A 27,210-nucleotide genomic window follows, 5' to 3' on the forward strand; every position below is an offset into this window, starting at 1 on the left:
ATAGCGATTTTGTTATTTCGAGATAAAAAGCGTCGTCTTAATAAAATTGTGCATATTAGCGGGTCACGAATGACTCCGGCATAGGGTTGATCAAACTAAGGAGTAGTGTACCGAGCAAGAAAAAGCTTGCAGCTTCTTTGAACTCTGCGGCACAAACGAAGGGATCAACGATTCCCGTCTCTCTCTCTCTCTCTCTGTCTCTCTAAAATGAAAAGAAACATCGTTGAGCTGATCGGATTGTTTCCAACAATTGGATTGGTCATCGATCGGGCATAGACATTATTATTTCCGTAATGAATGTCGCCGCTAAGAAACAATAGAGCGACGAGTGGGACGCGAGGAATCAAAAGCGTGCTCGCAAAAGGAAGCGGTCGTTAAAGAAGGAGCCATTAGCATGTCGTTAGCATAATACAAGGTGAATTTGATTCCGAGGGTACACGAATGTACCTGCGGGCCGGCGGCGAGTATATCGTGGTCACTATAATCGCGATATTATAAGACAGGATTAATTCTGCTTCGACTCTGCTTTTCGCAGATGAAGATCCTTCTTTTTATGCAAAATAAGGACACAGACGTGCTTCTCTTTTCTCTAAACAGTGATTTTCGTTATATGTCGCCAAGGCCTGGATGATAAACGTCGCGGAATTATCCCCACCACCGCGGGGTATACCCTGTGAGGGGCCGCGAAGCTCGGAAGGCCTCGGACGCCGAGAACGTAAACGTAAACGCTGGCAAGATCCACTATAATTGTTATTGAGAACTCACTATAATTGTAATCAGTTCGAAAATAATCCAACGGCAGTCTTAAAATAAATCATTGTAACCGTGAAATAAATTGTAGTGCGAGGGATTAACACCATTTTTGTCATAGCTGCATTTCGGTGTTCAGGTGCGTCTAACAAGCTAATCGAATTAATTGTATCGGGATATTTTTTGAGGGACCCCATTTGCAATTTTTTTTTTTTTTGCATTCCACCGTATTTGCGAGTAGCACGCCGGGGATTTCTTGTTCGCCATTTCCGTGATTCGCTCCCGATGCGAGCCCAATGTCAGTCGACCGTTCATTATCGAGGCTTCATTATCCGATGAATCATTATCCACTAGTTATTATCGTTTGCTCTCGCTCCGCCACATTGTGGCGATGATTACGCCGCTCGGCCGCCGAGAAATCCTTGATCCGAGGCCCCCGTCATCGGGCACCGAATGATCCATCACATTGTTGCAACAGATACGGTCCGTCGCCTCCATCACGTACTGCTTCGGAATTCTACAGTGACACCGATCTCGACGCGTTTGCTATACCGTCGTGCAAGTCTAAATTGATAAGAATGATTTCTGTCTCAGACTTTTGGTTTTGCGTTTAAATCAATCGTACGATGTGGCAGAATATAATTTTGGGGCGCCATTGAAGATCACTAAACGTTAAAATCAACTAAAAATGAAAAAAATTATGTAGAAAAATAGTTCCGAGTGCAAAATTATGTGGATTGCCGACGGAAATGAGAAGAAATATACAAAATTGTGTGCAAGAATGTAAGAATATCATATTATTTTCGACCCACTGAAATTGTTAGAGGAGATTGTCGTTTAATTCTCGCTTTTTACAATCGATTCAGAAAATTTAGGTCCTCCATAAAAATCCTCGGTCTACTTACGAGTGATTTAAAATTAATTTCATTATAATTGAAAACATTGGAAAGACTGAAATATTGGAGGTACAGCGTTTACTCGATATATGTCCAAAACACGTGTCTAGCCACGGACATATAACGGTCAGGAGATACGAGCATCTCGAACTTCTTGGCCTCTCACGGGGTATACCTTGCGGCAGTGGGGCTAGTTCTGAGACATTTATGGGCTAGGCATTTGGGACATATATAGAGTAAACACTGTACGTTGTTCGGATCTACCAAAATTGTTAGAGCAAAGAAGAAATTTCGAAGTCTCCTGGCTTTTCGTAACAGACAATTTTAATTCTACGTAAAGATATCCCTCAGTCTGCTCGCGACTGATCCAATAACGAATGTGAGCCTGTTCTGTCGGCGTAACACGAAAGATTAAGCGAAATTCGATCAACGTTAATGCCTCGCAACGCTGTATCATGGCCAGTCGATAAACGTCCGTGGCTCTCGGCACGTCTCCGATAAATTCCGCCGCAACGCAACATAAAATAGTCAATAATTACGAATTTATGTCAACCCATAAATAACGAGGATCCGAGCGAGCGAGGAGAACCGAGCCGTTCTCGATCCAACGAGAAAGAGACACGAAAAGATAGACTACAAGCGATTCAATCGGAACGCGTGTGCGAAAAACAACGAGATCCCCATTGAAAATCCATGGGATTTCGACGATGGTCAGAACCCATAAAACGCAAGTGTAGATATATTTCGACCATCGGACCATTAATAGGACACTGAGACAAGGTTATATATGCACGATACGAAGCGTGGGGGAACAGCGCGGTAGAAGGGGAAATTAGAGTGGGGAAACAAGTCTTGATCTGGCGACACTGCGTAACGCCCACTGTCCCCTTCCAGGAAGCGCCGTTGCCATGGAGAAAGGACGCGCCTAACCTGTCGCGAGTAGCTACGAAGCTACTTACGGCGCATAGTGACATGCACGCGTCACGTGACTGGGACATGGCAAAGCGTGGGGGAACAGAGGGTAGAGGGGGAAGTTAGAGTGGGGAACAAGTCTTGATCTGGCGACATGTGTAACGCCCACTGTCCCCTTCCAGGAAGCGCCGTTGCCATGGAGAAAGGACGCACCTAACCTATCGCGAGTAGCTACGAAGGTACTTACGGTGTATGGTCGCATGCATGACAGAGACGGTACGCGTCACGTGACCGGCCGGTGGCGAAGCGTGGGGGAACAGCGCGGTAGAGGGGGAAGTTAGAGTGGGGGAACAAGTCTTGATCTGGCGACACTGCGTAGCGCCCACTGTCCCCTTCCAGGAAGCGCCGTTGCCATGGAGAAAGGACGCACCTAACCTGTCGCGAGTAGCTACGAAGGTACTTACGGCGCATAGTGACATGCACGCGTCACGTGACTGGGCCATGGCAAAGCGTGGGGGAACAGAGGGTAGAGGGGGAAGTTAGAGTGGGGGAACAAGTCTTGAACCGGCGACTATGGCACGGTGAGACAACGAAGATGCACGCTGCACGGAAGAAAGCGTTGGTGGGGGTAGCAAGCGTTCGAGGGGCCCCAACCAGTGCCCTGTTGTAAATCGTGGATACAGTAGAATGGACGCTAATGAAAGTCGAATGCTCGTCACGTATCGAATCTTATCGGATCGTCGGGCAAGTGACCCGTAAGCCGCCCGGTAATTTCGGTGGCGGGTCCGAGTCATCGAAGGGGAAGTTTTCCGATTGGCCGGTGACGAGTCCGGTTACCTCGAAGATTTTCGTGTCCGGGACACGTTCGAAATAGAAAAGGAAAAACCCGAACGGCACGGCAAACCGATCTTCGCAACCGTCCGAATGCACCGTTTCCCCGTTGCATTCGGTTTTCGCGTTATTCTCGGGCTGATTACCGGCTAAATTCTAATTAGCCGCTACCGGCCGTGGCCGTCCGCAACAAGAAGCTGTCGACGCGAGACGGCGGACGACAAGGACTGTAACGTGTAATCGGCTTCCACGTTCGACGTATTCCCAATAAATGTGCTGAAGAACTTGTCTCAATTGATCTATGATCTCCTCGCCGAGCTCTGCCAGGGAACGTACAATCATCCCGGAGCCCCGGCTGAATAGCAAATCAAGGTTGCGTCGTCGTCGTGTTGCGAGTTGCTGCTCTCCCGGCCGGCTCTTCTCGGAAATCTACTTTCTAGCCAGATTGTTGATTCTAAGGCAATTATGCGGAACACTTCTTTTATTTTTTCTTCTTCTTTTTCCTCTTTCTCTCTCTCTCTCTCTCTCTCTCTCTCTCTCTCTCTCCGGACACAGGGGTATATCATTACTAACAAAAAGGAAATTCAATCAACGACTGCGATATTTTATTTCTCGAGTTGTTTCCTTCGTCCGAGTTTCTTTTCTGCAGGATACACTTTAAGGGCCGGCTCTTTTTAGCCGATCAACGAGAGATCTTTTTATCGCAAGATCCACTTTCGATGGTCAGGGATAAAATAATGCGCGATGATTTACTCGAGGTTACTCCGGGAAATTGATTTCTTACTGTGCTAGATTTTATTCATTAACATTGAACCTATCACGACCGGTTTCTTATCTTGCAATTAATGAAACTATGAAAACGCTTCCGTGGGAAATGATTGAACAGCTCTTTTTCATTGTTTGATACTGAAGTTGAAGCTGTTATTCTAGAATTGTTGCTCCGGAATTATTTTTTATTGGAACTCTCTTGTAGAATTTCTCGGGGGAGTGTTTTCAACGTGTTCGGTACTTTTTTCACGTTCGCATTATAAAGCAGCAACTCGATAATATTCTCCTGCCAGCAAAAATAATTTGTTAGCTTCTATCAAAACATGTTCTTTTGCTCCTAATCCTAAAAAATGCTTAACAAAAAGCCACTGACGGTTTCCTCATAAAATAGCCACAAATCAATAAGGAAAACCGGCTTGAATAAAAATGAATGTTGAGTATGCATCAACTTATTTTACGTTACTCGATATTATCAAGTAGCCAAGAGATTCGTCGGTTTTTATTGAAAAGAATTCTTTGAGAATTTTTATGCGGCTTCAAAAATAGAAAGGAAGGGGGAATATTGATGTAAACATTTGTCTTTTGGATTTCTCACACGGAAAACAGCGAACAAAATTTTCGGTGCTCAATACTTGAAATGGCTCGACCTTTAAATTTCCCAAAATTGTAGTAGCCTGCAAACGTGCAGAGTCACTGTTACAGAATTCATTCGAACAACACGGTACCAGTCGGATGAAATAATTACCGTTCCGCGAAATTCCTCGACACGCAACTCGGTTCGCGATATCCCCACGAAAACGCCTGATAATGCGGTTTGATCCGTTGACAGGCGGTAGTATACTGCTGAATCATAGAAGAGCTCGTCCCATTTGGAAATCGTCGGGCGAACGATTTCGTCGCGTCTCATTGTTTGCCGTCGCGACGCCCCATCCCCCCTCCCCCTCCCTCTCCCTCGCCGAATTCATTCGAATTTTCATCCAACGAGATCGTGCCGAACATTTCCAGCGTGGTCTGCGATCGCGGTTCACTTTGATTACATGCACGATTGATAGCATATATTTATAACGCAGTAGGAGAACCGTCACACACACGCTCGCGCGTCTTATCTTATCAGGGACAATTAACTGAAATGTAAAGTTACAACGAAACAGCCGATTCTGACATCGAGATTACATTGCGCTTCTCCATGACGCAACTCTGACAATTAATTGCAATTTCACTTCAATCGATTGCCGCCACCTTTATTGCTTAAATCAATAGCGTCCCTGAGATGTTGTTTCATTCTTGAAAATTCGATCGGCTCGCAATTTCACACGCTTCTTCCAAAAATAGTCGATATATGTAAAAAGATTCTCTTCCTCGTTATAAATTGTGTGCACTCCAAGTTTTCTTTTTTATTATTTTATCTTTGCGTTTTCAATCGACGTGAAAATTTGGGTAACTCGTTTCGCACATTTTTGAAAATTCGATTGGGTCGCAATTTGACATGATTCTTTCAAAGATATTCGGAATATTCTCATAAAATCCGGTTCCTCGTTCAAAATTTAGCGCACTTCGGGCTTTCTTCTGCATTATTTTATCCTTGCGTTTTCAATGGACTTTGAAATTTGAGAAATTTCTTTCGCACGTTTTTAGTCCTCCAGAGTCCTCCATTTAGGGTTGAAATAAAGAAAGATCGATTCCGCGAGGCTGCTAAGCCAGACGCGCCCCTTAACCGGGGTAAAATGGAGGAAAATCGCACAAGAAAAAAAAGATCCATCCCGAGGAAAAGAACGGTTTTATTCTTTTCCAGTGAACCGGGACGTACATACACAAACGCGAGAACCGAGAGAGAGAGAGAGAGAGGGGGGGGGGGAGCGAGAGAGAGAGAGAATGAGAGCCGGATTGGCTAGATGGACGGCGACGTGGCGAGCAATGAATCAGACGGATTGCTTCATTGTTCTTATTGTGAAAATAATGCGGGAGAAGTAATCTTGTTTTACGGCCGGGCCCGGGACATAAATAGTTGCGCTCGAAAATAGAGAGTAATATTTAAAGCGATAAATCAGCCCCGCGGATTGCTTCATTGTTTTTATTGTGAAAGTAATCTCGTTTCCGCCGGTCACGGGCATGATTTGTTTCTGGCCGCGGAACGGGAAAGTAACGTTTCAAATAATGAATCAGTCGGATTACCAAACAGCCCCCCTCGGCTACGGATCTACGTTCGTTCTTCGTCGTTCGCGAGTTAGGCTGCCGATTTTCTGCGAGCTCTACTCGCTCCTCCCGCGAAAGTATTCTGAACGCGTCCGCGGCATTTGGCATACTGATTATCTAGGTTAAACCGGAGCAGTCAAAACAACATGTCTACCGCGAGCGACGTTGTCTCTAGAACGTATCAACGAAATCGGAAAATAATTTAACACGTTGAATGCCACGTCACCGATATGTGGGTGACGGAATTATTTGTCCAGGTTTTAAAACGAATTGTTACGTTGATATATTCATTGCACCAAATTTGATTAGGATCTGTAACGTGCAAGAAAGTTGGAGGACTACTCAGTATCATACATTTAATTTTTTCAATTTTTATTTCATTCAATGACTTACTTTGATTTTATGGAATGTTTGGGGTTTCCCAAATGGGGGAAATGGGATCGATTGGAAGAAGCAGTTTTCAAAATGCGAGTATACTACAAATGCATAAAGATCCGCAGACTGCTAATATTCTCGGAGCGTAATCGAAATTCTTCGGTTAAACTTCACCTTGGGAACCCAGAAATTTTTCACTTTTTCTTTAGAGAATCCTGCAGATTTTTACGAAAAAATGCCAAAAATCCAAGTTATAATGTGAGGAATTCACTGGTTCAGAAGTTATGCGTGTCCCTTCTAATAAAATTCCCGGTAATTTTCGGTTACTGCGAAAATTGCTCGATGAAAAACTAGAACAGGTCGTCATTGGAAGAGCGATGATTCATTGAATGACGCAAGGAAGTATCAAAGACCTATGATGCGAGTCCTGCGATTCTAAGTAGGCGATTATCGCCGTTACAAGAATAATCGTTGCCCGGCGTTGCACACGTAGCGCAATACGGTGCATACGCGGCCACGTTGTTCCTTTATTCTGTTTTTCGCCGTACTACTACAACTTTGCGATTTAATAACACCGGCGATATTAAATTGTATAATTCTGCAGCGCACCAGCCAAGGGGGCGCTGCAATGCAATGGAATTTAATGCGATTGCAGCGGGATGCGCGCTACCGTCGCGTCGCCGGCGCCGCCGCCGCGACAATAGAAAAATTTGCACGATTCGAACACGCAAATATTTAATCCGCGATGCATACCTTGTATTTAATATTTATACGCCGGCACACGCGGGATAACGAAATTCGCGACGCCCAACCCGTCCACGCCGCTCGCAAAAGCGAAATTAAAATTCTCGTCCCCGAGTCTGCCGGGGATTAGTTATTTTATTGATGGCTGCCGGATGCCGTATTCAATTATTATTTGCGAGGATATTAACGCTTCGAGTAATGGCTGGACGGTAATTGATTTTTCAGTAATGCATTATTATTTTCAGATATTTCGTGTATAATTCCAGACGCGAAATAATCTTCTTTATAAGTAATATACATCTTTAAGGAAAAACTTTAACAATAAATAAATGAATTTGAAGATTTAACATTTTTCAATTGGCTCCGAAGTTTTGTCATTTTTTAAAGAATAACCATTTTTCATCGTCAGAGCTAAGCAACTCTAATTAATTTGGATAATTGTAACGCATTTATAAAAATTGAGCCAATTGTACTTTAATAATTTTTCTGATACAGTCAAGGGGTTGTTAGATTCTTTAGAGGGTTGTAGGGGGTGGTTCCATGTTCGTAGGAATTGAGGGAAGAGACTTGCCTCTCCGTGCGTGTCCCTTCGTCCATCCGGGGTGTTCTCCGGCAGGAAGTATAGTCGTAGGGACGCCAGGGGCTGATTAGGGCCCCGGCTGTCCATCCACAGCAGCTGTAGCTCCCCGATGCTGACGAGATCCGCATCGCTCCAAAGTTTCGTCAGGAAGAAGCTGCCGAGACGTAAGACGCGACCGTTCCCTATCCTCACCGCTTTGTAGAATGTGTACGGGCCGTGGCTGAAGCAAGCACCGCCCAATAACTGCAATCAAACGAACAAGGTCAGCACAGGTACACAGGTAAACCCCATTGTATACCTCGGAATCGAGGCCATCTGTCACAGTCTCGGTGTAAACACGGGAAACGACGCACCGATCCATTTTTACTCCCCTCGTACTTCACTCGAGAGCACGATCACTTTCAATTGCCGGACGCGCCATTCTCTCGTTTAGTGTTTATGCCATTAGGCGTGCTAATTCGTGGATCTCGCAAGGAATCGATTGCAACTTTCTTTTGGTTACAAATCCTGCCTATTTGAAAATTGATTAACGGGCGGTACTGTTTTATCCATCATTTATAATTAGACACAGAGCGTCCCAAAAATGTACTTCTTTGAACATGGCGATTCCCAAGGTCATTTCAAGTAACTTTTTCCTTTGCGAAAATGTTCTCCGAGGATTCGTTCAAGAGTTATTAACGAAAAACACGGACCAATCGGAGCGCGGCTACAGCGGACGGATTCCGGCTCGGCCAATGCCAACGCTGCTCTCAGCGGGACCTCCCGCTATAGCCGCGCTCCGAATGGACCGCGTTTTTCGTTAATAACTCCTGAACGAAGCCGCGGAGAACATTTTCGCAAAGGAAAAAGTTATTTAAAAAAACCTCGGGATTCGCCCTTTTCAAGCACGACATTTTTGGAACACCTTGTATCAGCTTATCGAAATTATTACAGAAAGAAAGACGTTTCTGTGTGTCAAACAATTTTTATTTTCCACAAAAATCCATAGTATACAATCTTGTATAAAAGACAAATATTCCCTATACCAAATAAATTATTACTAATCCCTTACGATCGAACGACTGATTGTATGCATTTATGACAACAGTGAGTAGACCAAATGAAGAATAGTAAGTACATACGTGAGGATTTAAAAAAATATTGTTTTCGACCTATGAAAATTAATAGAAGTGAGAATCAGCATCTATTGCATTATCAATATCGAACTCTGGTGTGACGCGATCGGACATAAAAAATGATGTATTTTGCATAAGATCCGCAGTCGATCGATTAAACTCGTCTCGAAGACAAGATTGCACTCGAAACAGGACTCGAGATTACTCGCACAGCGTGTTTTACAATCGAGGCTTCGATTCTAATCTTATCGAGCTGTTACAACAGTGTTGTAGATGGTACAGTTGTCCGGACAGAGCCAACAAATTATAACACTCCGTGTCGAACAGATTATAGTTGATACTTCGAATAAGTAATAACATTCGTGGCCGTACACGGGAATATTAGTTAGCGATAAGGAAAAATCTACGATAAAATCCTGTGCCGTTTGTGTTTCTCTGAAACGCAATCGTAATCGATCGAGCACGATGTACAAAAAAAAAAAAAAATCAGATAATAGTCCGTCAGCGTGACGGATAAATACCGCCGGCGAGTTATTTGTAATAATATGTTATTAAACAATTCCGCGGGGCATCGCGACGCGCTCACCGCTTTACCCATTATCAACCTTGTTTGCATTACAGAAACTGGTTGCGTTTATCGTCGACCGGCGATCCAGTTCTTTTTTCTCTTTCTCTTTCTCTCTCTCTTTTTTTTTCTTCCTGTGGAATTATTTATGAACGCTTATTAGCTGCGCGGGAGTGCTCGTTTCCAATTCCCCGTTTATTTAAGTAGTCGCGCGCGATCTTCGCGGTTTCAAATGCACAATTAAATGGTAATGATTCGATAAAGTATTTTTTAATCAAATGGTACGCGATGGACGATCGCGTGGGGATCGATGTTGTAGAATATAGGAAGCTGGGTAAAATAATAATTTTATAAGATCCTAAATAAACTTCATCGCAATGAATGTTTCACAACTTTTGAAAATTTTGTCTGGCTCAAAGATACAAATCAAATTTTATACAAATTTTATACGGTACAAATCTTATATGTAGTATCTTGTATGTTATTGTAGTAAAAATATCACCTTTCGACCTTGAGTCGTGCATAACTTATTTATTTAATGTTCCAATAGCGTTCGAATGCTTTGGTGACCCTGTTTCAGTATACTCTTCCATCAAATATTTATAACTTTTACAAATGTTATTAGATTCTATTAAAAGTTTACATATGCAGTCCTGATACTTGTGACTTACAGTATTTATAATATTACTTTTCTATCTCAAGCCTAACGGGCATATTTTATTTATTTAATGATCCAATATCGCTCGAACACTTTGGTGACCCTGTTTCGGTACACCCTAGCAACAAATATTTATAACTTTTACAAATATTATTAGATTCTATTAGAATTTTCCATATGGAATCCTGATACTTGTGTCTTACAGTATTTATAATATTACTTTTCTATCTCAAGCCTAACGGGCATATTTTATTTATTTAATGATCCAATATCGCTCGAACACTTTGGTGACCCTGTTTCGGTACAACCTAACAACAAATATTTTACAACTTTCTTAAACGTCATCGGATTCATTCCAAATTTTACATACATAATATTGGTACCTGTATCTAATGGTGGTATAAATATTATCTTCAGATCTCAAGCCTAACATGCGCGTTTTATTTGTTTAAAATTCCAATAGCGAGGGTTCGAGCATTTCCGCAGTTTTTTGGACTTGTGTCCGGTGTTTCAGGTGACGGACACTGGTATCGAAAGAAGGTCGATCCGTCGAATGCTTATCGGCCGTTAATTTCACGGAAAAACGAGCGAGCGAAAATAAGGCAACGTCCTCCCGCGCGGCTCCCGGCGCAGTTCAAGCGCTCTTTAAAGGCCGAGGCGGCGAGCATGCTTATTTGCGAGCCGTTAGTTCGGTTTTATGGACGTTCGTCAAGTGAAACAAGTCGTTAGGTGACTCATATTCCATGCCGCCGGGCCCTCGTTTGTAACAATGTGCTCCTTTAAAAACCGTTTACCGACAATACCTTTGTTACCGTCCGCGGAAACGCGTATCCCATCGATCCCCCACTACATTCGAAATACACATTTTTTTCCTCACTCCCATTTTCAATCGACAGCCAATTTTAATCACAGAAACATTATAATTGACTCGGATCGATTAAAAAATATTTCTTCCTCTTACGGAACATCAGAAGCATTATTTCCCAGCTTGGCATTGGAGAATCGCGTTTTTACATGAACAAATTACACGCGCGCAAGTATTGCAAGGTATCTACGCAGGCAGCTCAATCGCTCAGCTTTCCCAAGGTTATTTTTAAAGGCGACGTTTGCGAACACACGAATCTAATTAATGCCTCTAATTAATAATGTGCAGTCGAAACACAGATGTAATAAACTAGAAATCGACGGGAGGTAATTACGGGCGCGTTAAATGAGAAACACTTCGCGCGAGCATCGAACTAAATCAAAACGCGAACACGCGTTTCGCAATCGGAATTAAATATTTTCTATAGATCCCGCACCGCCCTCCCCTCCACCCCCCTTTTTCGTTCCATTTTCGATCGAGAAGTCACTCACCGGAAAGAAAAAACGCGCGATCAAAGTCATTAAAAAGCCTCGATATCTTAATTATGAAAGTTTCCATATTCGTTTCGCGGTCTACTACTCGCCCGCGGACCTTGAGCCCGTTCAAGAGACTGAATGGAGAATGATACGCATCTTGTTTGAACTCCGATAACGAACGCGGATCCGACGCTAATGTATTATTTTAAATTTCTTGCGAGCTGTTTCGACACCCGGCTGCGCAAATACGGCAGCGTTTATTAGAATAAAAAGAACGGGGAATTATCATCGATAATTGTTTATCGCCGGTGAACGACCGAGCCGGCTCGTCTCGGCGACGACAAACATTTTAATACGTCGCGAGCTGGCGGTAAAAAAAAAGTTCAAAGGTGAAAAAGTTATCATCCCATTTTTGTGAAAAAATCTAGTGTAGGTGCCAATTATTGGAATTTTTATTATTCCACTAGGGTAAGGGGCCCAATTACCGTGGGGGTACCAATTACTGCGCCTATATTAATTTATTTATCTCATGTCCGTTGAAAACAAATGCAGTAAAATTTTCAAGCTTTCAGAAATCAGATTAAAAATCCCAAGCACGGATTACTGAAAAATTTTATTATTCTACTATCTCATCTCTGTTGAAAACCAATGCAGTAAAATTTTCAAGCTTTCAGAAATCAGAATGAAAATCCCAAGCACGGATTACTGGAAATTTTATTATTCTACAATCTCATCTCTGTTGAAAACAAATGCAGTAAAATTTTCAAGCTTTCAAAAATCAGAATAAAAATAGATACGGATCAATGTCTGAATTATCGGAATTTTTATTTCTATCTCGTCTCTGTTGAAAACAAGTTTTTAGCTTTTGAAAGTCAGAATAAACTCTGAGGTACGAATTGCAGGAATTTCGACAAACACGGTACCGGTAGGAAGTTTTTAAATGTCCAGAAGTCGCAATGAGAAGAGGCGAATAAACATTATTATTAATGACAATTTATCGCGGAATGAACGACCGAGGGGAGAGGGTGTTTCGTTCTTCTGCGGCGATAAAATATTTTTTACTGCTCGGCGGTGGTCAAAAATTTCGGAGTACCGTCCATTAGGGTTTTTACGATTGCATTATCATACTTCTGCAGGAATTTGAACTTTTCTTAAACCGTGAAACTCCATTTTCCCTTTTCTGCTCTACCGTTATGATACCGTGAATTCGCTCTAGTAATACTAGCATTGACTCAGCATCGTTGATGCTAATACGTTTTGATGGGCCGGATTGTGAAAGGAGGAAGTCCTTTCAACGTGAAAACGTATTGGCCGAATGTTTTACTAGGCAGTGAGAGAGGAGAGCGTGCGACTGTCGTCGAACTCTATTACAGTTTTCATTGCACCTGCTGTAGAGTCGCATAAAATCTGCAGTACGGGAACGGCGCCCGATTGTCAGGACGTTTATCGGCCGCTCAATAAACTTAGAAAACCATTATGGGATTATTTCGAGTATCGAGTGTCGCCTGCATTCCCGACTGGGTGCATATCGATTTACACATCGCCGGAGACGAGTTAACTCGTTGTTCGTGTGCTCGCTTTCACTTTCCGTCATCCTCTTTCGATCCTTTATTTAACGAACCGATAAATCTTCCGGTTCATTACGCCGAGGTTTGCAACGACAAATGCCAATTATGTTACGTTCGTCCATCGCTGCGGAATCTTTGTCCTATTCTGCTGTGTTCGAGCGATCCACGGTGTTTACTACCCACAAATCACTCTGTTAACAAGCTAAATCTTCCCAGATAACGGCTCCGCGAGTGTAACGCGATGGAATCGCTGCCGAAACTGTCGCTCGCGTACAAATTATTTTAAACAATCCGAATCGAAGTTGCGAACCCGAAAGGAGAGGAATTCTTAGAATAACTTCATTTTAACTTCAATTTTAGGGAAATTTCAAGATTACATTAATTTTTAAAGAATTGTCATGGAGACACCTAATTTAAAGGGATTCCTATAATAAGTTAATTTTAACTTTAATTTTAAGGAAATTTCAAGTTTAAATTAATTTTAAGTAAATTAACTTAGAGAGAACTAATTTAAAGGAATTCTTATAATAACTTCATTTTAGGGGAATTTCAAGTTTAAATTAATTTTAGAAGAACTATTATGATTACGGATAATTTACATAAAATTTTATAGTAATTTTTGGGGGAGATAAATTTTTCTTTAAATTAGGAGAATTTTTAGAAAATCAGGTTAGGCGAGGGTGGGATTTTTTAGTTTAAAAAATTTCAGGATACCTATTGAAGCTAATCGATAAGTAAAGATATTAGTATAAAATTTTGGGTTTCATAAAAATTGATTAGAATTGTGGTTTTTGTAAAAATTATGGGAGGGTTAAAATAGAGGGAATACAATTCATCGGACAGCAGCAAAAAATAATTAGAAATGCAAAACTGCAAATATTCTATTTTTGATCTATTATTTCGAAAACATTTGTGCTATCTCATTTCGTACGCAACAACCTAATAGTTGCGTGTGCAAAAATCGTTTCACGGTATTGCATGGGACTTAATGGATTAATTAACTGGTTCGAGCTGCAGAATGGCTGCATTTCCCTCGCATTACACCGGAAACAAAATGTTGGGGGAGGGAGACAGAGGGGGGAGGGGAGGATCGTTTTAGCGATTCAATAATCCGGGGAGGTACAGTAGCGTCGAAAATTGGATTCCCGGCGGCGACCGGTTGTGATTGATGCGCGGGCGCATCGCGCTTCTGCGCTTCTCGCACGATGCACGCCGGTGCATGTGCAACGGGGGAGGTGTGGGGGGAGAGAGAGAGGTGCATCGGCGCTGGCCCTCGCGTGCTTCGTTAATCACCCGTGTTGACGGTTGAATCTTGGCAAAAAGAAAACCGGCCACGACGAAAGAAACGGAGGGGGAGGGGGAGGGGGAGGGGGAACATAAAAGACTATGGGACTCGTCGAGCGCATCGTTGCGAGATTTTCGCGCGAGACTGTACGCTGTGCACGTTTATCGAATTCCTCGTTTTCTGACCTTCTGTATGTTACTAAACACTTTGTTTTTTTTTTCTTTTTTAATCGAGTAATGCGGACGATCGAATGCACGATTAACATTCGCGGCTCGTACAGTCACCGGCAAAAGTTTCGCTCTTCCTTCATCTCGCAATTTATTATGCCGCACATGTTTTTCTGGTTGTCGATTTTCCTGCAGAATATTTTTTCATTTATTTTGAGATCGATTATTCCTCAGTTTACAACTCTATTTTTCTCGAAGTTATGTTTGCAGACGGAGAATTTCCAGTTCGTAGAATCGTTTAGCACACCTTTTTCACGTAATTGATTCCTATGATTTTGTTACGCAGAAAGTTCATACATGCACCGGAATTTTTCATAGAAAGTGTTACGTTGTTAATGAAGGATATAAAGTGATTACATAGTTCATATCGCTTTGAAGCAAAGAAGGCCGTGTATCGCAAGCGGATAGCGAAACAAAAGGTCGCCGGGGTGAACCTGTGGGTGTTGCACAACAATTTTTACACTTAATTGTTGCTTGAAAAGCGTGCGATCCAGCGTGGGAGTCTCCATGCAAGCGCGCGCGCGCGTTTTGCGATATTGTCGGCGCGATTTGTGTCTTGTTTAACGCGATAGTAATTATTTCGATTCTGAATCGATCTGTGTTTCGACTGTGTGTGTGTGTGTGTGTGTGGGCGCGCACTGTAATTAATTACAGACATTAATTAGCTTTGTGTGAGTACTCGCGGAACGAAGTCCTTGAACGAGGACCTTGAGAGCCGAGCAATTTATCTGCATAAATACTTCGGAATACTCGCGCGTGATTTATTAAATTAAGATTCGCCATTGCAAATCTTGATGATACGAAAACGAAAACAATGCTTTCGACTGTCTGCAGGTTGGAAGAGACACAACTGTTTTTAATCATTTTTAATTGGAGTGTTTAGTGTTTCCGGGGAATGAGATTGCACGGTGTTCGAATCGGGTTTAAGATTGGACGATTAATCGAATCTAATGTTATCTAAGACTCATTCGTGAATGATACCTCGGATAAAAATAACCGGCGTGGAACGGACTCCTCGAGCGCGCCACGAAATTCGCATGAATATACAACCAGCGGCCATTCAGAGGAAAGTTCGCTGGAGGCCAAGGTCGGACCCGGGGGCCGGGTCAGTACTGACCCGCAACTCGCATCGAAAATGTCCTTGACCTTGTCGACAATTTCGTCGCACAAAAGCAAACGCACTGTAAACATAATTTCCAAAAATGAAAACCCGAGATAATTAATTTTGTTTCTCGAATTCGAGCTGCGGCCGCGTCTTCTGATCGACGCTGTAGACACGTCGATAGGAGGAATTAATTAAAAATTGTGAGGTGGAGGCACAATGGTTTACGGAATTTTAATAGATAATCGCATCAATAAATTCCTCCAGGAGTGACGCCATCCGCCCGTTCGATTCGCATGCAAATCGGCCGGTTGTTATGTAAACAATCGTGCTTATATTATTTTCATCGCTCACATTCCACGCGCGCCCGCACGTGCAATTATTATTAGACAATCCTATCTAATCACGACGAACGCAATTTCATTTTCTCGAATCTCGTCCCTGCAACGAGGCAGTGTGTGTGTCGGCCCGCTGCGTAGATTCTGTTTGTCAAGTTTTCAGCGGATTAAAGAGGGAAAAGAAATTTCTTATCAGCCCCTGAGAAAGCGCTGTATGGATTACAGTGAAAGCTTCTGCAAAATTAAACCCGTGGAATCGCGTCAGACGCAAACACTTACAGAAAGTATCGTCGTGAAACTCATTGCGCACCGTGGGCATATAATATTCATAATAATATCTGCGGATTTTATGCATTTATGATAAAAATGAATGGATCAAGTACAGAATAGTGAGAAAGAACATTTAAGGAACTGAAAAAACTGGTGCTCTATTATTTCTTGCAATTATTAACCCCCTCCACTATCGAGTCAGAAGTATGATGAAGATGTCGAACAGAGTCTATTAAATACGAATATTTTAATATCATTAGTACAGGAAAGTCTTGATCTAACAATAAGCCGAACGGACCTAAGTCAAGACTTCACAATAATATTGTTTCTAGATATTTGTAAAGTTAAATAAACCCATGTTTGAGGAGCTTAATAAATACAAAAATCTATATCTTTCTTTTAGGTTGAAATAAAATTCTATTCTCCTGCAATCAATAATTAAACATTCAAGTGAATGTAGGACAAGTAAGATATTTCCCTTTCCTTCATCCTACAGATTAATAATTTCCTAATCGTTGAAAATAAAGAATTTCTAATTATTGTGAAGAAAATCTGACGAGCAGTTAGTAAAAGGAATAATATTGTGTGCAACTTCTGTGTCCCGCAATTACTGCAATTTTCATGTTGCATAAAAATCTGCAGTCTAATAATAACAACGACGATAATCGTACAGTCGCTGGCAAAATCTCGATAAAGCGAAACAAACAGGGTAACAGCGAAATAAGAAGGAGAACAAGCGGCGATAAAGAGTGCCGCGATCAATTTAGTAAATAAATGAAGCGAATGAGGCTCGCGTAGCGCGGCAAGCGTGGCGTGCAAGGGCGGCGCTGTTATTAAACCTAACCCAGATCTCGTTGAAATAAAAACGTTACACAAGTTTCAATATACCGTCCCCGCTCGAACGAAAAACCTTCAACGGGAACGTAAACTTCTATTTAATCTCACCGGTCTGTTATCACCGAATCGACAAAATTGTAATTCCGTCTAAACGACCGGGGAGATCTATTAACATAAAACTGTTAATTAATTAAACGGTGAACCGAGACCACCGGGCATCGTTTGCATCATTTCTACGGCTGTAGCGAGCGATATTCCGAAATAACAATGAACAACCGATGAACAATTTCCAAGAGCCGAAATTTTTGGGAACCGATTTCTCAAAATAATTCTCAGCAATTTTTTAAAAAATCTGGAGTGCCACTCTTGCCAAAGAATCTTCGATAATGCGGACCAGAAATTTTAATGAAATTCTGGAACAAATTGAGAACAAATTCCCCGAAGTTGCTCGACGAGAAACACGATACCGTTTGCATTATTTCTGTGCTGCGCCAGGAGCGATTTTTCGGAACGACTGAAAAATTGATTTGGATTTTTTGTAAACGACGATGCAATTTATGAAACATTCTGAAAAAATTTTAAAACAATGGTTTCAACAATATCTCATTACTGAATTTTTATGAAACTGGTATGTCCAAAATTTCGTACTCTGAAAACTCCAATATAAAATCGGCAATTTTGTGCTTCCGGATTTTCTTAAAAATCGACCTTGCAACCAAAAATTCTGAAATAATTTACTGTCGTGTGTGCTATTAGGTAGAATGTTTATAAATTTTTTCGTAATTTTTTCTTGAACAAGACGGAAGAAACAGAGCATAATTCGTTAAACCGTGCTCACCCTATAACTACCCTTATGATAGGCGTGCCGACTTGAAACCTGTCACCAAGGGGTATTTTTGGGAGAAAAAAAATGGCCGTACCATTTTAATGAAACTATAGGTTGTGTTTCAGTTATTTAATGTTCGCCGAAGTTATTCAATGCGCACGGCACCCGTAAACTCCTTTGCAGGAATGCAGATTTGCATAAACCCCCACGGTCTACTCGTCGCTGATCTAAAATATTAATTTCAGGGTCAAACCTCTGCGGCCCGCGATCTTCTTCCTCTCACGCGGCGTCGTCATACGCGTACGGAATACCTAATTCCCTGTATAATTTAATTGGACGATGCCCGGCAATTGAAGGGCTCGCTGCTGTAACGAGGCGGCGGCTACGCGTTTTTGCGCAATTTCTGCTGTACATCCTATTGCGTTCGGTAATATTTCACTCGACGCAAAAAAAGTCGAACAGAAAACAATTAAAAAGCATTGCTTCGAACGGGCTACAAATTGATGGCCGACTAATATTTTTACAACGGACGTGAAACCTACACTGGTTGTTTAAATAAATGCGATTTAAGTGCCGGAGCCGCCTCCTTCCTGTATCAAGGCGGAACAAAAATTGTAAGTACCCATTAACCCTTTCGCTGTATGCTTGTAATAAAATCTGAGTCGCGTCGTTCACGATCGACGTGAATACGATTTCAAGGCTTCGAGTTGCCTCAAGGTCAATTCAAGGACACATGTTGAACTTCTATTTTTACTTAATACCGAAACGAAAATATACCGTTGCATTTAAGAAAACACCGGATGACCTTGGTATGACCTTGAAAAATTTAAGATAGAAATAGTTGTCACAACGGCGTTCGGCATGAAAAATTATGATAAAAGCGTGGAACATCTTTGCCCTATCACCTGCCGTTCAGTAATTACATGAAACGGCACTTACCATGAGACACCTGCATAATAATATGTAAGTATAATAACTAATATCACTGTTGCCGAGTACCCAAAAGTTACTTGTATTGGTAGACAGTCTTTTTGCAAATTACACGTTACGATCAAAATTGTATGAAGTCTGAGTTCGTTATAGTACGCCCCTCCTAAAAGAAGTGGGCGGAGGAAAAGGAGTGGGGAGGAAGAAATTCGAGATCAGAGAAATGAAACAGTAAAGTTATAGAACTCGTTGCACACCAGAGACCAACACATCGCACTGTAGATCTAAAAAAAAGCACCATTTCGGTGAAAGCTTTCGATTCCCAGAACGAAAACAGAATCGAAAAGGCGGGGGTACGGCGGAAGGGGCGTGGCTGTCGGGGAGTGGGCGGGGTATCGAGTTTCTTTCGCAGAGCAGCCCTTGGCAGTTTCTATCTCGAAGAAATTTCAGCAACAGTGTAACTAAGTAAACACGCATCAAAAGATAAGTTAACGTGAAGGGAACTGAATTATATTAGATCGTCCGAGCTGACGCGAGTCAGTTTTATTCGCGGAAAATATGCGCGCGCTCCTCACGATCCGTTTCTGGCTATCCATCGATTTTTCGTTATTCTATTTCGCTCCGAATCGCCCCTTTTATTTTCTTTACCGTCCATTTTTTATTAAGCCGCATTCGGTCCTCGATTCCCCGCAGAATTCGAACCTTTTTGCAATTTGCGGCGTTCTAATGATTTATTCGACGACCTTTTCGACTTTTCCGAGTAAACCAATTTTTGTTTCCATTTTCGCGATGACGAAATATTGATTGCACCTGGAATAGAAGGTACACGTACCCGGCTTCTGGCTCTGTTTTATCGAAACAATGGAAACATTGTGGTATGTCAATAACGATCTGTGCAACGAAAATAGTCGCAAGTTGTAAAAAGGTTAAGCGGACAAACGCTTCGATGAACCTTGACCTTCTGTTAGTGTTTCAATAAATCGTATTGACTTTGTCAGGCTTTTATGAGCGTTGACGTGCCAGTTAATGCGTTAAGAACACAATGAATTTCTTAAAGGTTTCTACACTCGACTGACACTGTGATGAATGTGATTAGAGGTAATAAACGTTCTTTGCTGCGAAACTGAATAAAACAGCTTCGGTTTAGAGCAAACGGCGTCGGAGTGCTGGCAGTGGGCGTGGCCTCGACGCTCCTTGCACCGAGGGAGCCGGGGCAATGCCCTACGGGGCAATATTGACGCTAGGTCCCGTAGCAATATTAACCCGTCATTTTGACCGGTTCTAATATTCTTAATTTACAACTACTAAGATTCTAACGATACATCCAAGAGGAATTATTCAACAAATTTATTTCTCTGGATATATGTTACTAAAAAAAAATGGCTAAAAATTTGGGCAGCACATTCTTGTTATTTTTATAAAGTAATGTAAAATATGAAAAATCCAGTAATTTTACTGCGTGTACAGACTACTTTCGATTTCCACTTTTCCGCGGCATGAGAAGTCTAGTTGTTCGTAGAACAGAAAGAGAGTTAATATGGGCGCAAGCATCGCGGCGTATCGAATTGCAAATGCGACGTCCCGAGCTTTCACGGCAATGAAAAAGATTGCCATCGTAATTCAGAATATCCAATAGCCGACTGAAAGGGGGTAGGGAGAGCGAGAGACGGAAAGAAAGAGAGAGAAAAAAAAGGCGAGCTGCCAGTGATCTCTGTTCGTTTAACTCGGACTTGACGGACGCGGTCGTCTACTTTTGCAGCTGAGAGTTTGCCTGTCCTTGTTTCCGTTGCTTTATTTCCGCGGTCGATCCGAAACTGATCGGATTTCGTGATGCAAGGGACTCGAAGGATGCACCTATAATTGAAAATATTATTTTCATCGTAATCGAATCGCTCGAATCTGTTCCTCTATACTTGCCCCCCCCCCTCTCTCTTTACAAGCAAACGATTAAATCCCGTTTGTTAGTCGTTCTTTGTTAATTTCATTCGTCCCGCAGGACTATTCCCGCGAACCCGGTGTAAAGTAATTAGCAATTAGCCCGCTGCAACCTCCTCTCCCTACTACGCGGCAGTTCTTCGTTACATGGAACGAGATTATTTTATTCCGCCGTGGAAACTGATCTTGTAAACATTATTTTCAAAGCTGGCTGCGGGCACTCCGCGCTTTAATTTCGTGCATAATGAAACCGTAATCAGATCGGACGGTTGTTTATGCTGTTCGTAGAACGTTTGGCACGTTTACAGCACCCTGTCAAGAGTATTCAATTCTCCTGTAGAATGTTTTCTCGGGAAAATTCGAGAGTTTCCGTCGACCTTTCGTTGCCGGGGCCGCGGTTGCGACAAGTTGAGAAACAAATGGGACAAGGGAAGAAGATAAACCAGATGTATTTGTTAGGTTGTCTGAAAAGTTTATATTCCATTGTCCAAGTTCAAATAAATTCTTTAACAATATCAATAATATTGAACCGGGAAAAAGTGGAAATATAATTTAGATATTACACGAGATGTCCCAAAATGTTGTATTTCCTTGAAAAGGGCGATTCCCAAGGTCATTTGAAAGAACTTTTTCCTTTACGAAAATGTTCTCCGCGGCTTTGTTCAGGAGTTATCGACGAAAAACACGGACCGATCAGAGCGCGGCTATGGTGGGCGGGTTCCCAAAAAAGTTATTGCAAATGATCTTAGGAATCACCTTTTTCAAGGAAATACGTGTTTGAGACACCCTGTATATTGAAAAAAAAGTAAGCATTTCATAGTACATTGTGCACATAATTAGAGACAACTGCTTGAAAATATCCTTTTCCAAATTGCGTGACTCTGTAAAAGGAAGTTTATGAAGCAATAAAATAAATTGCGCACCTAAAATAAAACTGTCCAAGTCAATTGTACGAAACAGAAGTTAAACGAAAATGCATTTCCAATTTTAATAATTTTAATAAGTCGAGAACAGTCTTTGCAAGTCTTTACAATTTTGTGTTCAACCAATCAGTTTTTGTAGTAAATGCATACAAATAACAGTTGATCGTGTTGTTTATTGTATGTGGCGAAATAAACTTTTCGAACGACCTAGCACATGCACGGTTAACTGTCAACGAAACGCAGTCGAGATCCTAGTTGTTTAATTCCGATTCGGGGTGGTACTGGAACATTACGAACAACGCTGTAAAAACGCACAATTACTTCGTTAACTCTAATACTTCAATGGCACAGCTATTTCCTGCTGCGATTGCACGGAGTTTAATTGCCCCCGGAGTCAACCTATAATCTATTCTCGAGACCGTGGCTGCCGTCGACTACCGAGCAAACATTATCCACGCTTTTTACCCGTCCGAGTGCATAATAATGGGACGCGTGAACCATTTCGCAGCGATCCACCATCTCTCCGTGCCCGCCAAATTATTAACGATACAATCGCCCTTCGCTCGCCGAGCACAATGCACGCGGAACTTTTTTCTCTCTATCTCTCTTGCTCCCTCCACGTAATTACCGTTAAATGAATGAACAAGCCCCGTTTGATTAGAACTGCCCCCCACGGATAACAGAAACAATCTAATTCACTTCAGAGTATCGTGCATAAAATTACGTCGTTTTCCATTTGTGGCCAATTATATCTCCGCGTTCTCGAAAAACGATTTATTTCAACAAACGGGAAACTGTGATGGAAGATCTGATGGAAGAAAATCTGATGGTAGGAAAAAGAAATATGAAACACTCGACGGATTTTTTATTTTATTTTTTTTTTTAGAAAGATGGTAATTTATAATTCACAGAAACAAATTCTACTGATTTTACACACCAAAAGTATTAAAATTACATTTCAGACATTTTATGGATTTCATGGAACTTGCATTTTAGGATTTCATGCGTTTGTAGCAAAAATGAATTGGTCAAATCGGGAACAGTAAAATTATTTAAAGAATTGAAGCTTGCTGTTGACAGCTTTTTAGCATTATTAACCCATTTGCAACCCTAAGGAAATATGAAAAGAAGGCCTTTATCACCAAACTTTTTTTTTATTATATTTAACTACAAGAATGACTACAAGCAAAAGAACTTCATATCTCAGCATTATAAGAAAACAAAAATTGAGCGTATACATACGCTCCGGAGATAGCGACCAGGAAAATTGAACGTATATATACGCTAATGATGCAAGTAGGTTAGAAAAAGAAATAAATGTCTATGTAGTTTCTGTAGCTTAAAAATAATGCGATTTTTATTTCGCATACAGATCCGCAGTCTAATCACAATAGAATTAATAGTAGAATAAAATTAAGAAAGACTTAGTAGTATAACAAATTAAAGGTTCGACAACCCATACTGGTTTACTAAAAATAAACAATGTAATAAAAGAATGTGAAAGAAAGAAAAAGAAATATTAAAATCTCGATGTTTTCAGCAAGAAAATATCAATATGTCAAAGGAGTGTTGTCGAAGAGGCTCGACGGAGGATGCAAATATTGCAATTCGCTCTAGTTAGAAGTATCATAAACAGTCCGCCATAAACGTAGCGAGTTGCCGCGCATGTGATAGTCTGTCGATACAGCGGAGAAATATTTGGCAGGTTTGTTGCACGCGCGAACGGGTAATTGGCGTACACTCTCACGCGCGCCCTCGTATACACACACGAGAGTAGGTAAATAATGAAGCCGAGGAACGCGCGCCACGAAAATCCATGCACACACAACAGTTGGAGTTGACTCGATGGGACACGTGGTGGGTGGTATGGTGGGGGGGAGCAAGGGGGCGGTGATCGAACGGCGGGGGGCGGGGCTGGTGGCGCGAGAGGGGAGCAAAAGGAAGAAGAAAAAGAGCGACGAGGGAGAAAGGGGGGGGGGGTGCAAAATGAAAAAAAAAAGAAGAGGAAGAAGATGACGACGAGGGCCGGTAGATGCAATTGCGATATCAATGGCGCTGGGGGTTTCGCAGACGATGCAGCTGTGGCAGAGAAACGAGATTAACGCTATAAATACCATTGGTGGTCGAGCCAGGCCGTGTCTCTCGGCCGGCTGCAGAAACTGTTGGCGCGGACTGTACTCTTAAAACATTGGAAATAGTTATGGCAGCGGTGCTCATCCCGCGGCTGCCATACACCGACTCTTTTTCTTCGCTTTCTCCCTGTCGTCGTTTCATTCCGTCCCCCCTCCCCCGCCAAGCCACGTGTTATCGATTCAATTATGTAAGCGGCCTCTCTCTTTCTCTCCCTCTCCCTTCTCTGTCTCTCTCTCTCCCCCTTCTCTCTTTCTCTCTCTCTCGATTGACAAGCGTACGCAGGCGGCTCGGTCATTAGCGAACTTTCATTCAAACGATCGGCTCCGTTTTTCCTGCTCGTTTTTTCCCCTCCGCGTCCGTTTCGTTTCTCGTCTTCTTCGTCTTCTTCTTCTTCTTCTTCTTCTTCTTCTTCTTTCTCGTCCGCTGCATCTTTATTTTTCAATCGTACCCCAGGCTATTCCTCTTCGTACCCCTTCTCATTCTCCTCCCCCCAATGGTGATTTGTCGTTATCGCTGTTATCCTTGTTCGCAGGGGCCCCCCTTGATAAAACGTGACGAGCGGTTCTAGCGGGTTTGTTTATTACCTCTCTGTCTATTACGGATCGCTGGTGCAGCGATACTCGACGTCGACGTGTGAGCAGCTTGGCGCTTTTAGCACGGCGGTGTGTTTTTACGTTGATTTTTCAACGGGAAATTAATTGTCTTTTAATCAATTCTCTTTCTCTGTAATTCTCCCTCTCGCACGCTCTCATTCAATAGACTTCGTTATTCCAATATATTTGTAATATCCTGAGAACAAAATCTGAATAAAATTTGTCTTCTCACCTTTAGAATTCCGCGCACACGCCGGTCACGTTTCGTGTTTGGTAGGTTTGGCGCAAACGTTGTAAATTCACGTAACTGGTAATTCAGGATTGATTTTATTTTACTGGCAGTGGTCGTTAACTTGTGGTTATTGCAACGATATAAATTTCTCTGTTACTGACAACAGTTACACAACGTTGGTTATCGGATTGTACTGAAATATAAGCAAATAATGATTCATTTTGCGTTCTCTAGGACGGTCGATCAAAATTTTGACCACAATCGAACAATTCACTGTTAACACCGGTAATTAAGTAACGGTGAAAAACAATGTAAATAGAATAATACTTTCAAGGACGACTTCTCGAAACATTTTCCTGAGCATAATTGTTTCGGTGAATAGTCCTCGTTGACAATGTTTTCGTTGTTTTTAACAGTCGCCTCGTTGCCAGTGTCTCGTTCCAACGCATTTTATACGTTTATAGTTTTATAGAGACAAGCACGCGGCCGCGTGCCGATCGGCTTATTATTTATGCTCGCTTGTCAGCCGTTGGCCAGCGGTGCTCAAACGATCTCGAGCGTGCCTTGCAATTCCGTTTACATACTACACAAGCATCCGAATTCGGTGGCAGTAGCTTCTTACTCTAACTGTACACGGTTAGAGGTTACAAACGCGTGTACGGGTTAACGCGTCCCGACTCACCGTTCTCTCTCTCTCTCTCTCTCTCTCTCTCTCTCTCTCTCTCTCTCTCTCTCTCTCTCTCTCTCTCTCTCTCTGTTTCTCTTTCTCTTTCTCTTTCGTGAATAAAGAATCGGAGGAGAGGACGCGTGGGAATGGGAAACCCGATGGACCCGGCGTGGTGGCCGAGGCGAATCTTTTTATTCGGATTTATAAATATTGATTGTGCCGTTCCGTTGCTTATCTTATCTCCGATTTTATCTCGCCGGCGAGAATTGATGGATCACTCACGGAATTTTAATAGTTTCCCCAATAAATTTTCATTTGTACCGATACGCGACCGGACGCGAAAAATAACCGGCCAATAAATTCCTCCTTATATCCCGGCGTTCATAATTTTCCGTCGAATTCAATGGACGGTTTAGGCTCTGTTCGAATGCACCGGGTGGCACGAACAAAACGCGACAAACTCCACCGAAATTTTAACCGTCGACAACACGGAACACTCGCGATTGTAACCGCGTTCGCGACCAGCTGAGTACACAGGATCCGTTCCGCGAGACAAGAAACCGTGCCAATTACAATTTCTAATTACATTAAAGTGTCGGCTGGGTCACCGCGAACTGGATCAATTTAACAAGAAAAGAACCCGTCGCAATTAAGAACGTAACAACTTAGTACTTTTTTACGTGCTCGCAGATACCAGATTTTATCCGTTCTGCTCACCCTGTATGCGTCCGAGTGGACGCTGAAAATAGGAATACACGAGAGTCGACGCAAGTGGCAACGCGGTCTAATAGAATGATGCAGCAACCAAAATATATATAAAGCATAATCGCCGTACAGTTTATTTACACACTGACAGCCGACTTTGCGCATTTATGACGGAAATGGATGTAATTTAATACGGCAAACACGTTAGAAGAATTTAAAAATATTTTTAACCTATTAAACCCATTGCGTCCCCATTTGGGATCATGCACATAAATTTCACTAAGGATAAAAAGAACTAAATACGCTCGAAATAGTGATATTTTTTCAATTGAGCAAAACAATAATCAATTTTCTTTTACTTTAACTTTTGGCAGAAATCGTCTTAAATGTATAAATAATAGCCATTCAGAGCAAAAATTGAAAAATAAAAATAAATTTCTATTCCGCTCCAGTTCGGTGCAATTCGACCAGAGAATGTTTATTTCGTACAATGCTTGTCGACTAATTGGCAACTTGAGTGTCCGAGCGTAAGCAGTTAAAAAATGCGTTAAGAGATCGCTTTGAAAAATTCCAGGGCCAGTGAATTTCGCTGGGAGCAGACTATATCCTGGCTAGCTGATAGTCCGGAGAGCGCGGTAGTTTCGCCTAATAGTTTCCCAAGAAACGGCTTGTAACAGTTTACGTGGCTCGCACACGTTCGAAGAGTTTAGTGCCTTTGGAGCGGGGGGCGCTGGAGGGAGTAGTCACGTCAGTGCTGATTATATCAGTGTGCCACGACAGACACGTATTACATTAAACGGCTGACAGTGTTTACCGAATGAATCATGTAGAGTGCAACAATAAAACGATCTCGACGAAGAGCAACAGAAAAATAACGCGCGTGCGAGAGAGAGAAGGAGAGGGGGGGGGGGAGA

At 42.1% G+C, this 27,210-nt stretch overlaps 1 protein-coding gene across 2 annotated transcripts in view; it reads right to left on the reverse strand.

Moving 5' to 3' along the window:
• LOC143354412 (uncharacterized) overlaps positions 1-27,210 on the reverse strand; it is a 331,754-nt gene that overhangs the window by 230,457 nt on the left and 74,087 nt on the right. For both annotated transcript variants that reach the window (XM_076788466.1, XM_076788465.1), the window contains one exon: positions 8,041-8,292. In XM_076788466.1, coding sequence (XP_076644581.1) covers positions 8,041-8,292 — 252 coding nt within the window. The remainder of the gene's footprint in view (positions 1-8,040; positions 8,293-27,210) is intronic.

This window comes from Halictus rubicundus, chromosome 5 (assembly GCF_050948215.1).
Source record: "Halictus rubicundus isolate RS-2024b chromosome 5, iyHalRubi1_principal, whole genome shotgun sequence".
Taxonomy (NCBI): Eukaryota; Metazoa; Arthropoda; class Insecta; order Hymenoptera; family Halictidae; genus Halictus; species Halictus rubicundus.